This window comes from Larus michahellis, unplaced genomic scaffold (genome assembly GCF_964199755.1).
Source record: "Larus michahellis unplaced genomic scaffold, bLarMic1.1 SCAFFOLD_522, whole genome shotgun sequence".
Taxonomy (NCBI): Eukaryota; Metazoa; Chordata; class Aves; order Charadriiformes; family Laridae; genus Larus; species Larus michahellis.
Window position 1 is genome coordinate 1,640 of NW_027435998.1, and position 18,717 is coordinate 20,356.

At 63.5% G+C, this 18,717-nt stretch overlaps 1 protein-coding gene across 1 annotated transcript; it reads right to left on the reverse strand.

The window, feature by feature from the left end:
* Nucleotides 1-1,105: 1,105 nt before the first annotated feature.
* Nucleotides 1,106-14,001, reverse strand: LOC141736849 (cytochrome P450 2C16-like). Its single transcript, XM_074571473.1, has 8 exons — nt 13,653-14,001; nt 9,660-9,972; nt 6,732-6,892; nt 4,827-5,006; nt 3,688-3,829; nt 3,416-3,603; nt 1,723-1,864; nt 1,106-1,619 (listed from the first exon to the last, which is right to left on the reverse strand). Exons 1-8 carry the CDS (start codon nt 13,830-13,832, stop codon nt 1,438-1,440), a joined length of 1,488 nt encoding a protein of 495 aa, XP_074427574.1. The 5' UTR covers nt 13,833-14,001; the 3' UTR covers nt 1,106-1,437.
* Between the last annotated feature and the right edge of the window lie 4,716 nt (nt 14,002-18,717).

Sequence of the window (18,717 nt, forward strand, 5' to 3'; positions counted from 1 at the left end):
TGGTCCCTTTTTCCCCCTATTTTTGAGCCCCTTTTTCCCCCCGTTTTTGGGCCCTTTTCCTCCCCCCCCGTTTTTGGGCCCTTTCCCCCCCCCCCCGTTTTTGGCTCTTCCCCCCCCCATTTTTGGCTCTTTCCCCCCCCATTTTTGGGCCCCTTTCTCCCCCCCATTTTTGGGCCCCTTTTTCCCCATCTTTGGCCTCTTCCACCCCCCCCCCCCCATTTTAGGCCTTTTTCCCCCCATTTTGGCCCCTTCCCCCCCCCCCATTTTCAGCCTTTTTCTCCTCATTTTTGGCCTTTTCCCCCTCTTTTTTAGCCCTTCCCCCCCCACCCCCGCCAGCCATTTTTGGCACACCCCCCCCCCCAAAATAAAACCAACCTCCTGCTTCCCCCCCTCCCCCATCTCCCCTTCCGCGGGTTCCTGGGGTCACCGCGACCCCCCCCCACAACGTGTCCCCCCCCCCCGTGGGGGGCTCCCACAGGGACACGGAGGGAAAATGCTGTTTATTTGGGGATAAACTCTTACATTTCGGGGGGGGGGGGGGATAAGTGGGGTTTTGGGGGGGATTAAGGGGGATTTTGTGGGGGATAAGTGGCTTTTAGGGGGGAGATATGTGGGGTTTTGGGGGGGATAAGTGGGGTTTTGGGGGGGATAAATGGGTTTTGGGGGGGATAAGTGGCTTTTAGGGGGGAGATATGTGGGGTTTTGGGGGGGATAAGGGGGATTTTGGGGGAATAAGTGGGGTTTTGGGGGGGATAAGTGGGATTTTGGGGGAATAAGTGGGGATTTTGGGGGGGATAAGTGGGGATTTTGGGGGGGATAAGTGGGATTTTGGGGGAATAAGTGGGGATTTTGGGGGGATAAGTGGGGTTTGGGGAGATAAGGGGGTTTTGGGGGGGGATAAGGGGGATTTTGGGGGCGATAAGTGGGTTTGGGGGGGGATGAGTGGCTTTTAGGGGGGAGATATGGGGTTTGGGGGGGGATAAGTGGGGTTTTGGGGGGGGGATAAATGGGTTTGGGGGAATGTAAGTGGGTTTGGGGGGGGTAATTGGGGTTTGGGGGGGGATAAATGGGATTTGGGGGGGATAAATGGGTTTTGGGGGGGGGAATAAATGGGTTCCGGAGGGAGATAAATGGGTTTGGGGGGGGGGATAAATGGGATTTGGGCGGAATAAATGGGATTTGGGGGGGGGGAATAAATGGGTTCCGGAGGGAGATAAATGGGTTTGGGGGGGGGGGGGGATAATTGGGGTTTGGAGGGGGATAAATGGGTGTTTGGGGGGGGGTAAGTGGGGTTTGGGAGAGATAAATGGGTTTATTTTTTTTTGGGGGGGGGGGTTGTAAGTGGATTGTGGGGGGGACGAAGGGGTTTTTTGGGGGGCGGGGGGGAAGACGCTGGACGCCCCCCAATGCACGGCGGGGGGGGGGGATGGGGGGGTGTCAGCGGGGGCAGAAGCAGACCTCGAAGGGGCGGGGGATGTTCATGATGCCGCTGACTTGGGGGCGCAGGTCGAAGGGGGGGGCGCCGGGGGGGCGGCGGAGCTGGAAGCGCTGCAGGATGGCGGTGAGGAAGAGGAAGAGCTGCGTCCGCGCCAGGCTCTCCCCCAGGCACATGCGCTTCCCTGCGGGGGGGAGGAGAGGAAAGGGCGGGTTTTGGGGGGTTGGGGGGGGCACCCCCACACTTTAAGGGGGAGGGGGGGTTGGTTCTCGTGCCCCCCCACCCACCTGCGGAGAAGGGCAAAAAGGCTTCGCTTTTCTTGAACCCCCCTTTTTCATCCAAAAAATGGCCGGGGTCGAAGGTTTCGGGGTTTTTGAAGAAACGGGGGTCACGGAGGGCCGAGCTCAGCACGGGGTAGATGGTGCAGCCCTGGGGGGGGAGCGGGGGGGGGGGGTCAAAAAGAGGAGGGGGAGGCTGGGGGGTGACTCCCCCCCGTCCCCCCCCCGAGGGGTAATCAATGATTAACCATCAGGGGTTGATGGGGGGAAAAAAAAAACAACCCGACGGGGCCGGCGCCGATCAATGATTAACGGGCGATCGATGGGGAGTTGCGCAATTAAGAGTCAATGATTAAGCGCGCGGTGCGATCAATAATTGGCGGTGAAGCTCGTTGGGCGATTAATAATCAATGATTAAGCGCGCGGTGCGATCAATAATTGGCGATGAAGCTCGTTGGGCGATTAATAATCAGTGATTAAGCGTGCGGTGCGATCAATAATTGGTGATGAAGCTCGTTGGGCGATCAGTAATCAATGACTAATGGGTGGTGCAATTAATAATCGATGATGAAGCGCACGGTGCGATCAATAATTGCCGATGAAGCTCGTTGGGCGATTAATAATGATTAAGTGTGTGGTGTGATCAATAATTGATGATGAAGCTCATTGGGCGATCAGTAATCAATGACTAATGGGTGGTGCAATCAATAATCAGTGATTAAGCGCGTGGTGCAATCAATAATCGACGATGAAGCTCGTTGGGCAATTAATAATCAATGATGAAGCGCGCGGTGCGATCAATAATTGGCGATGAAGCTCGTTGGGCGATTAATAATCAATGATTAAGTGTGCGGTGCGATCAATAATTGATGATGAAGCTCATTGGGCGATCAGTAATCAATGACTAATGGGTGGTGCAATTAACAATCGATGATTAAGTGTGCGGTGTGATCAATAATTGACGATGAAGCTCGTTGGGCGATTAATAATCAGTGATTAAGCGCACGGTGCGATCAATAATTGATGATGAAGCTCGTTGGGCAATCAGTAATCAATGACTAATGGGTGGTGCAATTAACAATCGATGATTAAGTGCGCGGTGCGATCAATAATTGGCAGTGAAGCTCGTTGGGCGATTAATAATCGATGATTAAGCGTGCGGTGCGATCAATAATCAATGATTAAGTGCGCGGTGCGATCGATAATTGACTAATGAAGATGCCGAACCTCGGGGAGGGGGGAGGCAGTTCCTCATCAAGGGTAATTAACGAGGAGCCGCTAACGAGCCTTGGGGAGGGTGAAGCAACTCCTTGCCCGCCGCGATGGATAATTAACGATTGATTAACGAGGGTGGTGATCGTTGGGGGGGGTGAGGCAACTCATCGTGGAGGATGGTCAATACCCAACGATCGACTAACGAAGGTGCCGAACCTCGCGGGGGGGGAGGCAGTTCCTAACCAAGGGTAATTAATGAGGAGCCGCTAACGAGCCTTGGGGAGGATGAAGCAATTCCTAGTCCACTGTGATCAATAATTAATGATTGATTAACGAGGGTGATGATCGTTGGGGAGGGTGAAGCAACTCGTCGTGGAGGATGGTCAATACCCAACGATCGACTAACGAAGGTGCAGAACTGCGGGGAGGGGGGGGGGCGGTTCCCCATCAAGGGTGATCGGTAATTAACGAGGAGCCGCTAACGAACCTTGGGGAGGGTGAAGCCCCCCAGGGGGGTGTCGCGCGTCACCGTCCGGATGAAGCCGAGGGGGACGAGGTCCAGGTACCGTTGGGCCTCGTGGAGGAAGGCCTCGGTGTAGGGCATGGCCCCCCTGTCCCGCAGCGCCGGGGGTCGCTCCCACCCCACCACCCGCTCCAGCTCCTGCCCCACCTTCCCTGGGGGGAGATGACGGGGGGGGGGGGGGTCAGCGGGGTGGGGGTGGGGGTGGGGGGGTGTCCCCACCCCCACGCTGGTCCCACCTGCCACCTCGGGGTGCTCCAGCAGCAGGAGGAGGCAGTAACGGAGGGTGATGCTGGTGCTCTCGGTGCCGGCGATGAAGAGGTCGAAGAGGGTGGGATGAAGGTTGTCCCTCCCGAAGGCCGTCCCCGCCGTCCCCTTCTCCTGCCGGGTTTGGGGACACCGTGGGTGGCGCCCCCTTGGCGTCCCCCAACCCCACCCCCGTGTCCCCTCCCCGGCTCCGAGGGGCCACCCGAGTTCTCCAAGGGCCACCCAAGTTCTCCAAGGGCCACCCGAGTTCTCCAAGGGCCACCGAAAGGCGGTGCTGTGGCGGGGTCACCGTGTCACCCCGGGGTGGCGCCCGGTGTCACCTGAGATGGGGTAGGGGGGGGGGACACACACACACGCACCCACACTCGTCCCCTCGTGCCCCACGTCCCCTCGAGATGAGCCTGGGGGTCCCGGCACCCCGTGTCCCCCCAAGACGATGCCGGGGGGCCCGGCTCTTCCCGGGATGACGCTGGGGGTCCCCTGTCCCCTTGTGTCTCGTGTCCCCTCATGTCCCGTGTCCCCCTGAGATGGCACCTTGTGTCCCCCCAAGATGACGCTGGGGTCCCCTCGTGTCCCCCCCTGAGATGGCACCTTGTGTCCCCCCCAAGATGATGCTGGGGGTCCCCTCATGTCCCGTGTCCCCTTAGAAATGGCACCTTGTGTCCCCCCCAAGATGACGCTGGGGGTCCCCTCGTGCCCCGTGTCCCCTTGAGATGGCACCTTGTGTCCCCCCAAGATGATGCCGGGGGTCCCCTCGTGTCCCCCCCTGAGATGGCACCTTGTGTCCCCCCCAAGATGATGCCGGGGGTCCCCTCGTGTCCCCCCCTGAGATGGCACCTTGTGTCCCCCCCAAGATGATGCCGGGGGTCCCCTCACGTCCCGTGTCCCCCTGAGATGGCACCTTGTGTCCCCCCCAAGATGACGCTGGGGGTCCCCTCATGTCCCGTGTCCCCCCCAAGATGACGCTGGGGTCCCCTTGCACCCCGTGTCCCCCCCCGAGATGGCACCTTGTGTCCCCCTGAGATGATGCTGAGGGTCCCGACCCCTCGCACCCCGTGTCCCCCCAGGATGACGCTGGGGTCCCCCGTCCCCCCCGTCCCCCCCCCCGAACCTGCTCCATCCTGCGCAGGAAGGCGTCCACGAAGTCCCGGGGCTCCTCCACCAAGTGCAGGGTGGCCTCGTGCTCCGCCACCTTCCTGGCCAGGAAGTCCTGGATGAAGGCGTTGTTGCGGAAGAAGGTCTGGTGGGGACCCGGCAGCAGCTCCATCAGCCCGGGCAGGAGGTTGTAGAGCTGCCGGCAGAGAGACGGGGGACACGGTGACGGGGAGGGGACACGGTGACGGGGAGGTGGCATCGATGGTGGGGAGGTGGCACGGTGATGGAGAGGTGACATGGTGTTGGTGAGGTGGCATCGATGGTGGTGAGGTGACACAGTGTCAGTGAGGTGGCATCGATGGTGGAGAGGTGGCACGGTGTTGGTGAGGTGACACGGTGACAGTGAGGTGCCATCAATGGTGGAGAGGTGGCACGGTGTCAGTGAGGTGGCACGGTGTCAGTGAGGTGACACGGTGACAGTGAGGTGGCATCGATGGTGGAGAGGTGACACGGTGTCAGTGAGGTGACACGGTGTCAGTGAGGTGACACGGTGACAGTGAGGTGACACGGTGACAGTGAGGTGCCATCGATGGCGGAGAGGTGGCACGGTGATGGTGAGGTGACATGGTGTTGGTGAGGTGGCACAGTGACAGTGAGGTGGCATCGACGGTGGAGAGGTGACACGGTGACAGTGAGGTGGCATCGATGGCAAAGAGGTGACATGGTGTCAGTGAGGTGACACGGTGTGGGTGAGGTGGCATCGATGGCGGAGAGGTGGCACGGTGTCAGTGAGGTGACACGGTGACAGTGAGGTGCCATCGATGGCAAAGAGGTGACATGGTGTCAGTGAGGTGACACGGTGACAGTGAGGTGGCATTGATGGTGGAGAGGTGACACGGTGTCAGTGAGGTGGCATCGATGGTGGAGAGGTGGCACAGTGATGGTGAGGTGACACGGTGACAGTGAGGTGGCATCGATGGTGGTGAGGTGACACGGTGTCAGTGAGGTGGCATTGATGGTGGAGAGGTGGCACGGTGATGGTGAGGTGGCACGGTGATGGTGAGGTGACACGGTGTCAGTGAGGTGACACGGTGACAGTGAGGTGCCATCGATGGTGGAGAGGTGGCACGGTGATGGTGAGGTGACACGGTGACAGTGAGGTGGCATCGATGGCAAAGAGGTGACATGGTGTCAGTGAGGTGACACGGTGTGGGTGAGGTGGCATCGATGGCGGAGAGGTGGCACGGTGACAGAGGGGTGGCATGGCACCGGAGAGGTGACACAGGGCCAGTGAGGTGGCATCCGTGCCGGGGAGGTGGCATCGATGCCGGGGAGGTGACACGGTGCCAGGGAGGTGACACGAAGCTGGTGAGATGACACGGTGCCTGGGAGGTGGCATCGATGCCAGGGAGGTGACATGGTGCCAGGGACGTGACATGGGGCCAGGGAGGTGGCATCGATGCCAGAGTGGTGGCACGAAGCTGGTGAGATGAGACGGTGCCGGGGAGGTGACACGGTGCTGGGGAGGTGGCATCGATGTCGGGGAGGTGACACGATGTCGGGGAGGTGACACAAAGCTGGTGAGATGACACAGTGCTGGGGAGGTGGCATCAATGCCGGGGAGATGACATGGTGCCGGGGAGGTGGCATCAATGCCAGGGAGGTGGCACGAAGCTGGTGAGATGAGACGGTGCCGGGGAGGTGGCATCGATGCCGGGGAGGTGACACGGTGCCAGTGAGATGACACGGTGCCGGGCAGGTGGCACGAAGCTGGTGAGATGACACGGTGCCTGGGAGGTGGCATCAACGCCGGGGAGGTGGCATCGACACCGGGGAGGTGACACGGTGCCGGGGAGGTGACACGGTGCCGGGGAGGTGGCGTCGACGCCGGGGAGGTGCCAGGGGCCGTGTCCCCGCTGACCTGGCCGGCGCTGGAGCTCTCCAGGTGGAAGTTCTGGGCCATGCGCTGCAGGACCTGCCGGTACTCGGCGTCCCCGTAGGCGAAGCGCCGGCCCAGGAGGATGCGGCAGATGGCGTTGCCCACGGCCGCGCTCAGCAGCAGCGCCGGGTTGAAGGGCTGCCCTGCGCCGGGGACACCCCCGTGGCCATCAGCCCACCGTGATGCCACCACAATCCCACCACCGTCCCACCATCCTCCCACAATCAGCCCACCGTGATCCCACCACAATCCCACCACCGTCCCACCACGATGCCACCACGATGCCACCACAATCCCACTGTGATCCCACCACGATCCCATGATGATCCCACCACAGTCCCACCACGATCCCACCATGGTCCCACCATGATCCCATGACGGTCCAACCACGATCCCACCACGGTCCCACCATGATCCCATGACGGTCCCACCACGATCCCACCACAATCCCATTGGGATCCCACCATGGTCCCATCACAGTTCCACCATGATCCCACCACGATCCCACCACGATCCTATGACGGTCCCACCACGATCCCACTGTGATCCCACCACAGTCCCACCACGATCCCACCACAATCCCATTGGGATCCCACCATGGTCCCATCACGGTTCCACCATGATCCCACCACGATCCCATGATGATCCCACCACGATCCCACCACGGTCCCACCACAATCCCACGATGATCCCACCACGATCCCACTGTGATCCCACCACAGTCCCACCACGATCCCACCACAATCCCATTGGGATCCCACCATGGTCCCATCACGGTTCCACCATGATCCCACCGCGATCCCACCGCGATCCCACCACGATCCCACCACGATCCCACCACGATCCCATTGTGATCCCACCATGGTCCCACCACGATCCCACCACAGTCCCACCACGATCCCACCACAATCCCATTGGGATCCCACCATGGTCCCATCACGGTTCCACCATGATCCCACCGCGATCCCACCGCGATCCCACCACGATCCCACCACGATCCCATTGTGATCCCACCATGGTCCCACCACGATCCCACCATGATCCCACCACAATCCCATTGGGATCCCATCACGTTCCACCATGATCCCACCATGATCCCACCATGATCCCATGATGATCCCACCATGGTCCCATCACGGTTCCACCATGATCCCACCATGATCCCACCATGATCCCATGATGATCCCACCACGGTCCCACCACGATCCCACGATGATCCCACCATGATCCCACCGTGATCCCACCACAGTCCCACCATGATCCCACCACAATCCCATTGGGATCCCACCATGGTCCCATCACAGTTCCACCATGATCCCACCATGGTCCCACCATGATCCCATGATGGTCCCACCACGATCCCACCATGATCCCACCACAATCCCATTGGGATCCCATCACATTCCACCATGATCCCAGCACGATCCCACCACGATCCCATGATGATCCCATGATGATCCCACCACGGTCCCACCATGATCCCACCATGATCCCACCACAATCCCATTGGGATCCCATCACGTTCCACCACGATCCCACCACGATCCCATGATGATCCCACCACGATCCCACCACAATCCCATTGTGATCCCACCATGGTCCCACCGCGGTCCCTCCACAATCCCACCACGATCCCACCACAGTCCCACCATGATGCCACCATGATCCCACCACAATCCCATTGGGATCCCACCATGGTCCCATCACGGTTCCACCATGATCCCACCACGATCCCATGATGATCCCACCGTGATCCCACCACAGTCCCACCATGATCCCACCATGATCCCTTGATGATCCCACCATGGTCCCATCACGGTTCCACCACGATCCCACCACGATCCCATGATGATCCCACCACGGGCCCATCACGGTCCCACCACGATCCCACCACGATCCCACCATGATCCCACCACAATCCCATTGGGATCCCATCACGTTCCACCTGATTGGGGATCCCATCCCATTGTGATCCCACCACGATCCCACCACGATCCCATTGTGATCCCACCATGGTCCCACCACGATCCCACCACAGTCCCACCACGATCCCACCACAATCCCATTGGGATCCCACCATGGTCCCATCACGGTTCCACCATGATCCCACCGCGATCCCACCGCGATCCCACCACGATCCCACCACGATCCCATTGTGATCCCACCATGGTCCCACCACGATCCCACCATGATCCCACCACAATCCCATTGTGATCCCATTACGTTCCACCATGATCCCACCATGATCCCACCACGATCCCATTGGGATCCCACCATGGTCCCATCACGGTTCCACCACAATCCCACCACGATCCCACCACGGTCCCACCACGGTCCCACCATGGTCCCACCACGGTCCCACCACGATCCCACCACGGTCCCACCACGATCCCACGATGATCCCACCATGATCCCACCGTGATCCCACCACAGTCCCACCATGATCCCACCACAATCCCATTGGGATCCCACCATGGTCCCATCACAGTTCCACCATGATCCCACCATGGTCCCACCATGATCCCATGATGGTCCCACCACGATCCCACCATGATCCCACCACAATCCCATTGGGATCCCATCACATTCCACCATGATCCCACCACGATCCCACCACGGTCCCACCATGATCCCACCATGATCCCACCACAATCCCATTGGGATCCCATCACGTTCCACCACGATCCCACCACGATCCCATGATGATCCCACCACGATCCCACCACGGTTCCACCACGATCCCACCATGATCCCACCACAATCCCATTGTGATCCCATCACGTTCCACCACGATCCCACCACGATCCCATGATGATCCCACCACGATCCCACCACGGTCCCACCACGCTCCCCCGCTGACCCCACCGCGATCCCGCCCCTCGCCCCCCCCCCCCCCCGCCCGGCGCCCACCCTTGGTTCTCCGCAGCTCCTCCAGCAGCAGCTCCGTCTCCTCCTGGATCTGCTCCTCCAGCCCCCTCCTGCCCAGCCCCAGATCCCGCAGGGTGGAGAGGGCGAAACGCCGCGTCTGCGCCCACCTCTCCCCGCTGCTCATGAAGATGCCCCGGTCCCCGCTGCTCTTCTCGGCCAGGGGGAAGCGGCCGCGGCGGGCGAACTCCTCGCCCCGCGTCACCAGCACCTCCCGCAGCAGCTCGTAGCCCAGGACCACCACGGCCGGCTCCGAGCCCAGGCGCAGGGAGAAGACGGGCCCGTACCTCTCGCTCAGCTGCCGCCACACCCCACGGCGCTGACGGCCCCCCGAGGGGCTCGGCACTCGCCACCCCCCTGTCCCCCCGTGTCCCCACCGTGTCCCCCCATGTCCCCATGTCCCCCCATGTCCCCATATCCCCCCCCTGTCCCCCCGTGTCCCCACCGTGTCCCCCCATGTCCCCATGTCCCCACATCCCCACCATGTCCCCCCGTGTCCCCCCGTGTCCCCATATCTCCCCCATGTCCCCATGCCCGCCCCCAACCCCCATGTCCCCCCATGTCCCCACGTCCCCACCATGTCCCTCCATGTCCCTCCTTGTCCCCCCATGTCCCCCCGTGTCCCCCCCGTGTCCCTCCATGTCCCACCATGTCCCCCTGACCCCCCCATGTCCCCCCGTGTCCCCACCGTGTCCCCACCGTGTCCCCCCATGTCCCACCGTGTCCCCCCGTGTCCCCCCATGTCCCCCCGTGTCCCCCCGTGTCCCCACCGTGTCCCTCCATGTCCCCATGTCCCCCTGACCCCCCCATGTCCCCCCGTGTCCCCACCGTGTCCCTCCATGTCCCACCATGTCCCCCTGACCCCCCGTGTCCCCCCGTGTCCCCACCGTGTCCCTCCATGTCCCCCCATGTCCCCATGTCCCCCCCATGTCCCCCCGTGTCCCCATGTCCCCCCATGTCCCCCCGTGTCCCCCCATGTCCCCATGTCCCCACATCCCCACCATGTCCCCCCATGTCCCCCCATGTCCCTCCATGTCCCCCCATGTCCCCCTGACCCCCCCCGTCCCCCCGTGTCCCCACCGTGTCCCTCCATGTCCCACCATGTCCCCCTGTCCCCCCGTGTCCCCCCGTGTCCCCACCGTGTCCCTCCATGTCCCCCCATGTCCCCATGTCCCCATATCCTCCCCCTGTCCCCCCGTGTCCCCACCGTGTCCCCCATGTCCCCATGTCCCTCCATGTCCCTCCATGTCCCCATATCTCCCCCATGTCCCCCCGTGTCCCCCCATGTCCCCATATCTCCCCCATGCCCCCATGCCCCCCCCCGACCCCCATGTCCCCCTGTATCCCCCCCGTCCCCCCCATGTCCCTCTGACCCCCCATGTCCCCCCGTGTCCCCCATGTCCCCCCATGTCCCCCCGTGTCCCCCCGTGTCCCCCCATGTCCCCTGTGCCCCCCGTCCCCCCCCATGTCCCCCATGTCCCCATGTCCCCCCATGCCCCCCATGTCCCTCTTACCCCCCATGTCCCCCATGTCCCCGATGTCCCCCATGTCCCCCTGACCCCCCATCCCCATGTCCCCCATGTCCCCCATGTCCCCCATGTCCTCATGTCCCCCTGACCCCCCATGTCCCCCCATGCCCCCGATGTCCCCCCCATGTTCCCCTGTCCCCCCGTGTCCCCCATGTCCCTCCATGTCCCCCATGTCCCTCCATGTCCCCTCCTGACCTCCCGTGTGCCCCCCACGTCCCCCCATGTCCCCCCATGTCCCCACGTCCCCCATGTCCCCCCATGTCCCCCCATATCTCCCCCATGTCCCCATGCCCCCCCGACCCCCATGTCCCCCCATATCCCCCCGTGTCCCCCATGTCCCCGATGTCCCCCGTGCCCCCCATGTCCCTCTGACCCCCCATGTCCCCAATGTCCCCCATGTCCCCCCATGTCCCCCCATGTTCCCCCCTGTCCCCATGTCCCCCAATGTCCCCTGGGCCCCCCGTCCCCCCCCATGTCCCCCATGTCCCCCCATGTCCCCCTTCCCCCCCATGTCCCCCCATGTCCCCCATGTCCTCATGTCCCCCTGACCCCCCATGTCCCCCCCATGCCCCTGATGTCCCCCCCATGTTCCCCGTCCCCCCGTGTCCCCCATGTCCCTCCATGTCCCCCATGTCCCTCCATGTCCCCTCCTGACCTCCCGTGTGCCCCCCACGTCCCCCCATGTCCCCACGTTCCCCATGTCCCCCCATGTCCCCCCATATCTCCCCCATGTCCCCATGCCCCCCCCGACCCCCATGTCCCCCCATATCCCCCTGTGTCCCCCATGTCCCCAATGTCCCCCGTGCCCCCCATGTCCCTCTGACCCCCCATGTCCCCAATGTCCCCCATGTCCCCCCATGTCCCCCCATGTTCCCCCCTGTCCCCATGTCCCCCTGTCCCCCATGTCCCCCTGACCCCCCATGTCCCCAATGTCCCCCATGTCCCCCCATGTCCCCCCATGTTCCCCCCTGTCCCCATGTCCCCCTGTCCCCCATGTCCCCCTGACCCCCCATGTCCCCAATGTCCCCCATGTCCCCCCATGTCCCCCCATGTTCCCCCCGTCCCCATGTCCCCCTGTCCCCCATGTCCCCCTGACCCCCCATGTCCCCCCGTGTCCCCCAATGTCCCCTGTGCCCCCCGTCCCCCCCATGTCCCCCATGTCCCCATGTCCCCGTGACCCCCCCATGTTCCCCCCTTCCCCATGTCCCCATGTCCCCCCATGCCCCCCATGTCCCTCTTACCCCCCATGTCCCCCATGTCCCCCATGTCCCCCCATGCCCCCGATGTCCCCCCCATGTTCCCCTGTCCCCCCGTGTCCCCCATGTCCCTCCTTGTCCCCCATGTCCCTCCATGTCCCCTCCTGACCTCCCGTGTGCCCCCCACGTCCCCCCATGTCCCCCCATGTCCCCACGTCCCCCATGTCCCCCCATGTCCCCCCATATCTCCCCCATGTCCCCATGCCCCCCCCGACCCCCATGTCCCCCCGTATCCCCCCGTGTCCCCCATGTCCCCGATGTCCCCCGTGCCCCCCATGTCCCTCTGACCCCCCATGTCCCCAATGTCCCCCATGTCCCCCCATGTCCCCCCGTGTCCCCCTGTGTCCCTCCATGCCCCACCATGTTCCCAATGTCCCTCTTACCCCCCATGTCCCCCCACGTCCCCCCATGTCCCCCTGACCCCCCATGTCCCCCCGTGTCCCCCAATGTCCCCTGTGCCCCCCGTGCCCCCCCATGTCCCCCATGTCCCCATGTCCCTCTTACCCCCCATGCCCTCCATGCCCCCATGTCCCCCCATGTCCCCCCCATGTCCCCCTTCCCCCCCATGTCCCCCTGTCCCCCCATGTCCCCCATGTCCCCCATGTCCCCCCCATTTCCCCCTTCCCCCCCATGTCCCCCATGTCCCCCCATGTCCCCCCCATGCCCCCCTGACCCCCCATGCCCTCGATGTCCCCGATGTCCCCCGGTGTCCCCCATGTCCCCCTGACCCCCCCATGTCCCTCTTACCCCCCATGTCCCCCATGTCCCCCCCATGTCCCCCTGACCCCCCATGCCCCCGATGTCCCCGATGTCCCCCGATGTCCCCCATGTCCCCCTGACCCCCCCATGCCCCCCATGCCCCCCATGTCCCCCCATGTCCCCCGTCCCCCCATGTCCCCCATGTCCCCATGTCCCCCTGTCCCCCCATGTCCCCCCATGTCCCCCGTCCCCCCATGCCCCCGATGTCCCCCATGTCCCCCTGACCCCCCCATGTCCCCATGTCCCCCATGTCCCCCCATGTCCCCCGTCCCCCCATGTCCCCCATGTCCCCCCATGTCTCCCTTCCCCCCCCGTCCCCCCATGTCCCCCATGTCCCCATGTCCCCCTTCCCCCCCATGTCCCCATGTCCCCCCCATGTCCCCCTGACCCCCCCCTGCCCCCGATGTCCCCGGTGTCCCCCGGTGTCCCCCCACCTTGCGGAAGACCCGGCAGGTGTCGGCCGCCCGCAGCTGCAGCAGGTTCCCGAGCAGCGGCAGCGCGGGGGGGCCCGGGGGGTGGCCCCGCTCCCTCTGGCCCTTCTGCCACCGGGCCACCAGCCCCGTGGCCACCAGCACCAGCAGCAGCACCACGGCGACGGTCCCCAGCGGCTCCATGGCGGCGGCGGGGGGGGGGGACGGGGACACGCACCGGGGGGGACGCCTCGGGGAAGGTCCCGGGAGGGCGACACCCGCCTCGGGGGCTGGGGGACGAGGGGACCCGCTGGCCACGGGGCCACCCTGGCCTGTCCCCTCCCCCCCGACCTTCGGCCCCTCGTCGCCACCTCCCCCCGCCCCCGCCCCCCGTCCTCTTGTCGCCACCCCCCCCCCCCCCCCCCCCCGTGTGGCATCCCCGTCCCCTCAGCGCCACCTCCGTCCCCTGGTTGCCAACCCCTGTCCCCTGGTTGCCAACCCCTGTCCCCTCGTTGCCAACCCCTGTCCCCTCGTTGCCACTCTTGTCCCCTGGTTGCCAACCCCTGTCCCCTCCTTGCCACCCCTGTCCCCTCGTTGCCACCCCTGTCCCCTCATTGCCACCTCTGTCCCTCTTGTCCCCTGGTTGCCACCCCTGTCCCCTCATTGCCACTCTTGTCCCCCTTGTCCCCTAATTGCCACCCCTGTCCCCTTGTTGCCACCCCTGTCCCCTCGTTGCCACCCCTGTCCCCTGGTTGCCAACCCCTGTCCCCTCGTTGCCACCCCTGTCCCCTCCTTGCCACTCTTGTCCCCTGGTTGCCAACCCCTGTCCCCTGGTTGCCAACCCCTGTCCCCTCGTTGCCACTCTTGTCCCCTGGTTGCCAACCCCTGTCCCCTTGTTGCCAACCCTGTCCCCTCGTTGCCACCCCTGTCCCCTGGTTGCCAACCCCTGTCCCCTCGTTGCGACCCCTGTCCCCTAGTTGCCAACCCCTGTCCCCTGGTTGCCAACCCCTGTCCCCTCGTTGCGACCCCTGTCCCCTCCTTGCCACTCTTGTCCCCTGGTTGCCACCCCTGTCCCCTGGTTGCCACCCCTGTCCCCTCATTGCCACTCTTGTCCCCTGGTTGCCAACCCCTGTCCCCTCCTTGCCACCCCTGTCCCCTCCTTGCCACTCTTGTCCCCTGGTTGCCAACCCCTGTCCCCTGGTTGCCAACCCTGTCCCCTCGTTGCCACTCTTGTCCCCTGGTTGCCACCCCTGTCCCCTCGTTGCCACTCTTGTCCCCCTTGTCCCCTCGTTGCCACTCTTGTCCCCTCATTGCCACCCTGTCCCCTGGTTGCCACCCCTGTCCCCTCGTTGCCACTCTTGTCCCCCTTGTCCCCTCGTTGCCACTCTTGTCCCCTCATTGCCACCCTGTCCCCTGGTTGCCACCCCTGTCCCTCTTGTCCCCCCATTGCCACCCCATCCCTTTGTTGCCACCCCTGTCCCCTCCTTGCCACTCTTGTCCCCTGGTTGCCAACCCCTGTCCCTTTGTGCCACCCTTGTCCCCTCGTCACATCCCTGTCCCCTGGTTGTCACCCCTGTGCAACATGTTGCGTGTCCCCGTGTGTGACCCCGTGTGTGACCCCGTGTCCCCGTGTGTGTCCCCATGTCCCCGTGTCCCCGTGCCGCGTCCCCGTGTGTGTCCCTGTGTCCCCGTGTCCCCGTACCGTGTCCCCGTACCGTGTCCCCGTGTCCCCGTGTGTGACTCTGTGTCCCCGTACGTGTCCCCATGTGTGTCCCCGTGTCCCTGTGTCCCCATACGTGTCCCTGTGTGTGACCCTGTGTCCCCGTACGTGGCCCTGTGTGTGTCCCCGTGTCCCCATGTGTGTCCCCGTGTGTGTCCCCGTGTCCCCGTGTCCCCGTGCCATGTCCCTGTGCCCTGGTGCGTGTCCCCGTGTCCCCGTGCGCGTCCCCGTGCCCTTGTGCATGGCCCCCAGGGCACGGCAACGTCACACGTCACACGTCACACGTCCCACGTCACACGTCACACGTCACGGCGATGATGTCACATGTCGCGCGTCACGCGTCACACGTTGCGCGTCACGGCAATGTCACGTCGCGTCACGTGGGGCCGGCACACGCCAGCGGCCTGATGTCACCCCCCCGCCCCATGGTGTCACCTCAGCCCCCGCCCGGTGATGTCACCCCCCACCCGATGATGTCACCCCCCCGCCTGATGATGTCACCCGCACCCCACCCGTGTGTCGTGTACCCCCCCCCCCGCCACCGTGTCCCCAGCGGGCGGCTCAAACTGGGTGCTCTGGGGCCACCGGCCACACTAGCCACACACGGGGTCGCACTAGCCACGCATGGGGACACACTAGCCACGCATGGGGACACACTAGCCATGCATGGGGACACACTAGCCACACATGGGGACACACTAGCCATGCATGGGGCACACTAGCCACACATGGGACACACTAGCCATGCATGGGGCACACTAGCCATGCATGGGGACACACTAGCCATGCATGGGGCACACTAGCCATGCATGGGGACACACTAGCCACGCATGGGGACACACTAGCCATGCATGGGGCACACTAGCCATGCATGGGGACACACTAGCCATGCATGGGGCACACCAGCCATGCATGGGGCACACTAGCCACGCATGGGACACACTAGCCACATGTGGGGCTCACTAGCCACGCATGGGGACACACTAGCCACGCATGGGGCACACTAGCCACGCATGGGGACACACTAGCCATGCATGGGACACACTAGCCACATGTGGGGCTCACTAGCCACGCATGGGGACACACTAGCCATGCATGGGGCACACTAGCCACGCATGGGGACACACTAGCCACGCATGGGGACACACTAGCCATGCATGGGACACACTAGCCACGCATGGGGCACACTAGCCACGCATGGGGACACACTAGCCATGCATGGGGACACACTAGCCATGCATGGGGCACACTAGCCACGCATGGGGACACACTAGCCACATGTGGGGCTCACTAGCCACGCATGGGGACACACTAGCCATGCATGGGGCACACTAGCCACGCATGGGGACACACTAGCCACGCATGGGGACACACTAGCCATGCATGGGACACACTAGCCACATGTGGGGCTCACTAGCCACGCATGGGGACACACTAGCCCTGCATGGGGCACACTAGCCACGCATGGGGACACACTAGCCACGCATGGGGCACACTAGCCACGCATGGGGACACACTAGCCACGCATGGGGACACACTAGCCATGCATGGAACACACTAGCCACTCATGGGGACACATTAGCCACACACAGGGCTCACTAGCCCTGCACAGGGACACACTGGCCACATGTGGGCCACAGTAGCCACACATGGGGCACACTAGCCCTGCACAGGGGTCTCTAGCCACATGTGGGCCACTCATAGGCCACGCTAGCCCTGCATGGGGACTCACCAGCCATGCATGGGGCTCACTAGCCTCACATGGGGACACACTAGCCACACTTGGGGCTCACTAGCCATGCACAGGGGTCTCTAGCCACATGCGGGCCACACATAGGCCACACTGGACCTGCATGGGGACACACTAGCCACGCATGGGGCACACTAGCCATGCATGGGGACACATTAGCCACACGTAGGGCTCACTAGCCCTGCACAGGGCCACACTAGCCCTGCATGGGGACATACTAGCCTCACATGGGGCACAGTAGCGACACACAGGACACACTAGCCACATGTGGGGACACACTAGCCACACATGGGGCTCACTAGCCACGCATGGGGACACATTAGCCACACAGAAGTCTCACTAGCCCTGCACAGGGTCACACTAGACACACATGGGGCACACCAGCCATGCATGGGGCTCACTAGCCACGCATGGGGACACACTAGCCACTCATGGGGACACATTAGCCACACACAGGGCTCACTAGCCCTGCACAGGGACACACCGGCCACACGTGGGCCACAGCTGCCACACAGGGGACACACTAGCCCTGCACAGGGGTCTCTAGCCACATGCGGGCCACTCATAGGCCACGCTAGCCCTGCATGGGGACACACTAGCCACACATGGGGCTCACTAGCCACACATGGGGCACACTAGCCACGCATGGGGACACACTAGCCCTGCATGGGGACACACTAGCCACACGTGGGCCTCACTAGCCACGCATGGGGACACACTAGCCACGCATGGGGACACCCTAGCCCTGCATGGGGTGCTCTAGCCCTGCATGGGGACACACTAGCCACACGTGGGGACACACTAGCCACGCATGGGGACACACTAGCCCTGCATGGGGTGCTCTAGCCCTGCATGGGGACACACTAGCCACACGTGGGGACACACTAGCCACGCATGGGGACACACTAGCCACGCATGGGGCACACTAGCCACGCATGGGGACACACTAGCCACGCATGGGGCACACTAGCCACGCATGGGGACACACTAGCCACGCATGGGGACACACTAGCCATGCATGGAACACACTAGCCACTCATGGGGACACATTAGCCACACACAGGGCTCACTAGCCCTGCACAGGGACACACTGGCCACATGTGGGCCACAGTAGCCACACATGGGGCACACTAGCCCTGCACAGGGGTCTCTAGCCACATGTGGGCCACTCATAGGCCACGCTAGCCCTGCATGGGGACTCACCAGCCATGCATGGGGCTCACTAGCCACGCATGGGGACTCACCAGCCATGCATGGGGCTCACTAGCCTCACATGGGGACACACTAGCCACACTTGGGGCTCACTAGCCATGCACAGGGGTCTCTAGCCACATGCGGGCCACACATAGGCCACACTGGACCTGCATGGGGACACACTAGCCACGCATGGGGCACACTAGCCATGCATGGGGACACATTAGCCACACATAGGGCTCACTAGCCCTGCACAGGGCCACACTAGCCCTGCATGGGGACATACTAGCCTCACATGGGGCACAGTAGCGACACACAGGACACACTAGCCACATGTGGGGACACACTAGCCACACATGGGGCTCACTAGCCACGCATGGGGACACATTAGCCACACAGAAGTCTCACTAGCCCTGCACAGGGTC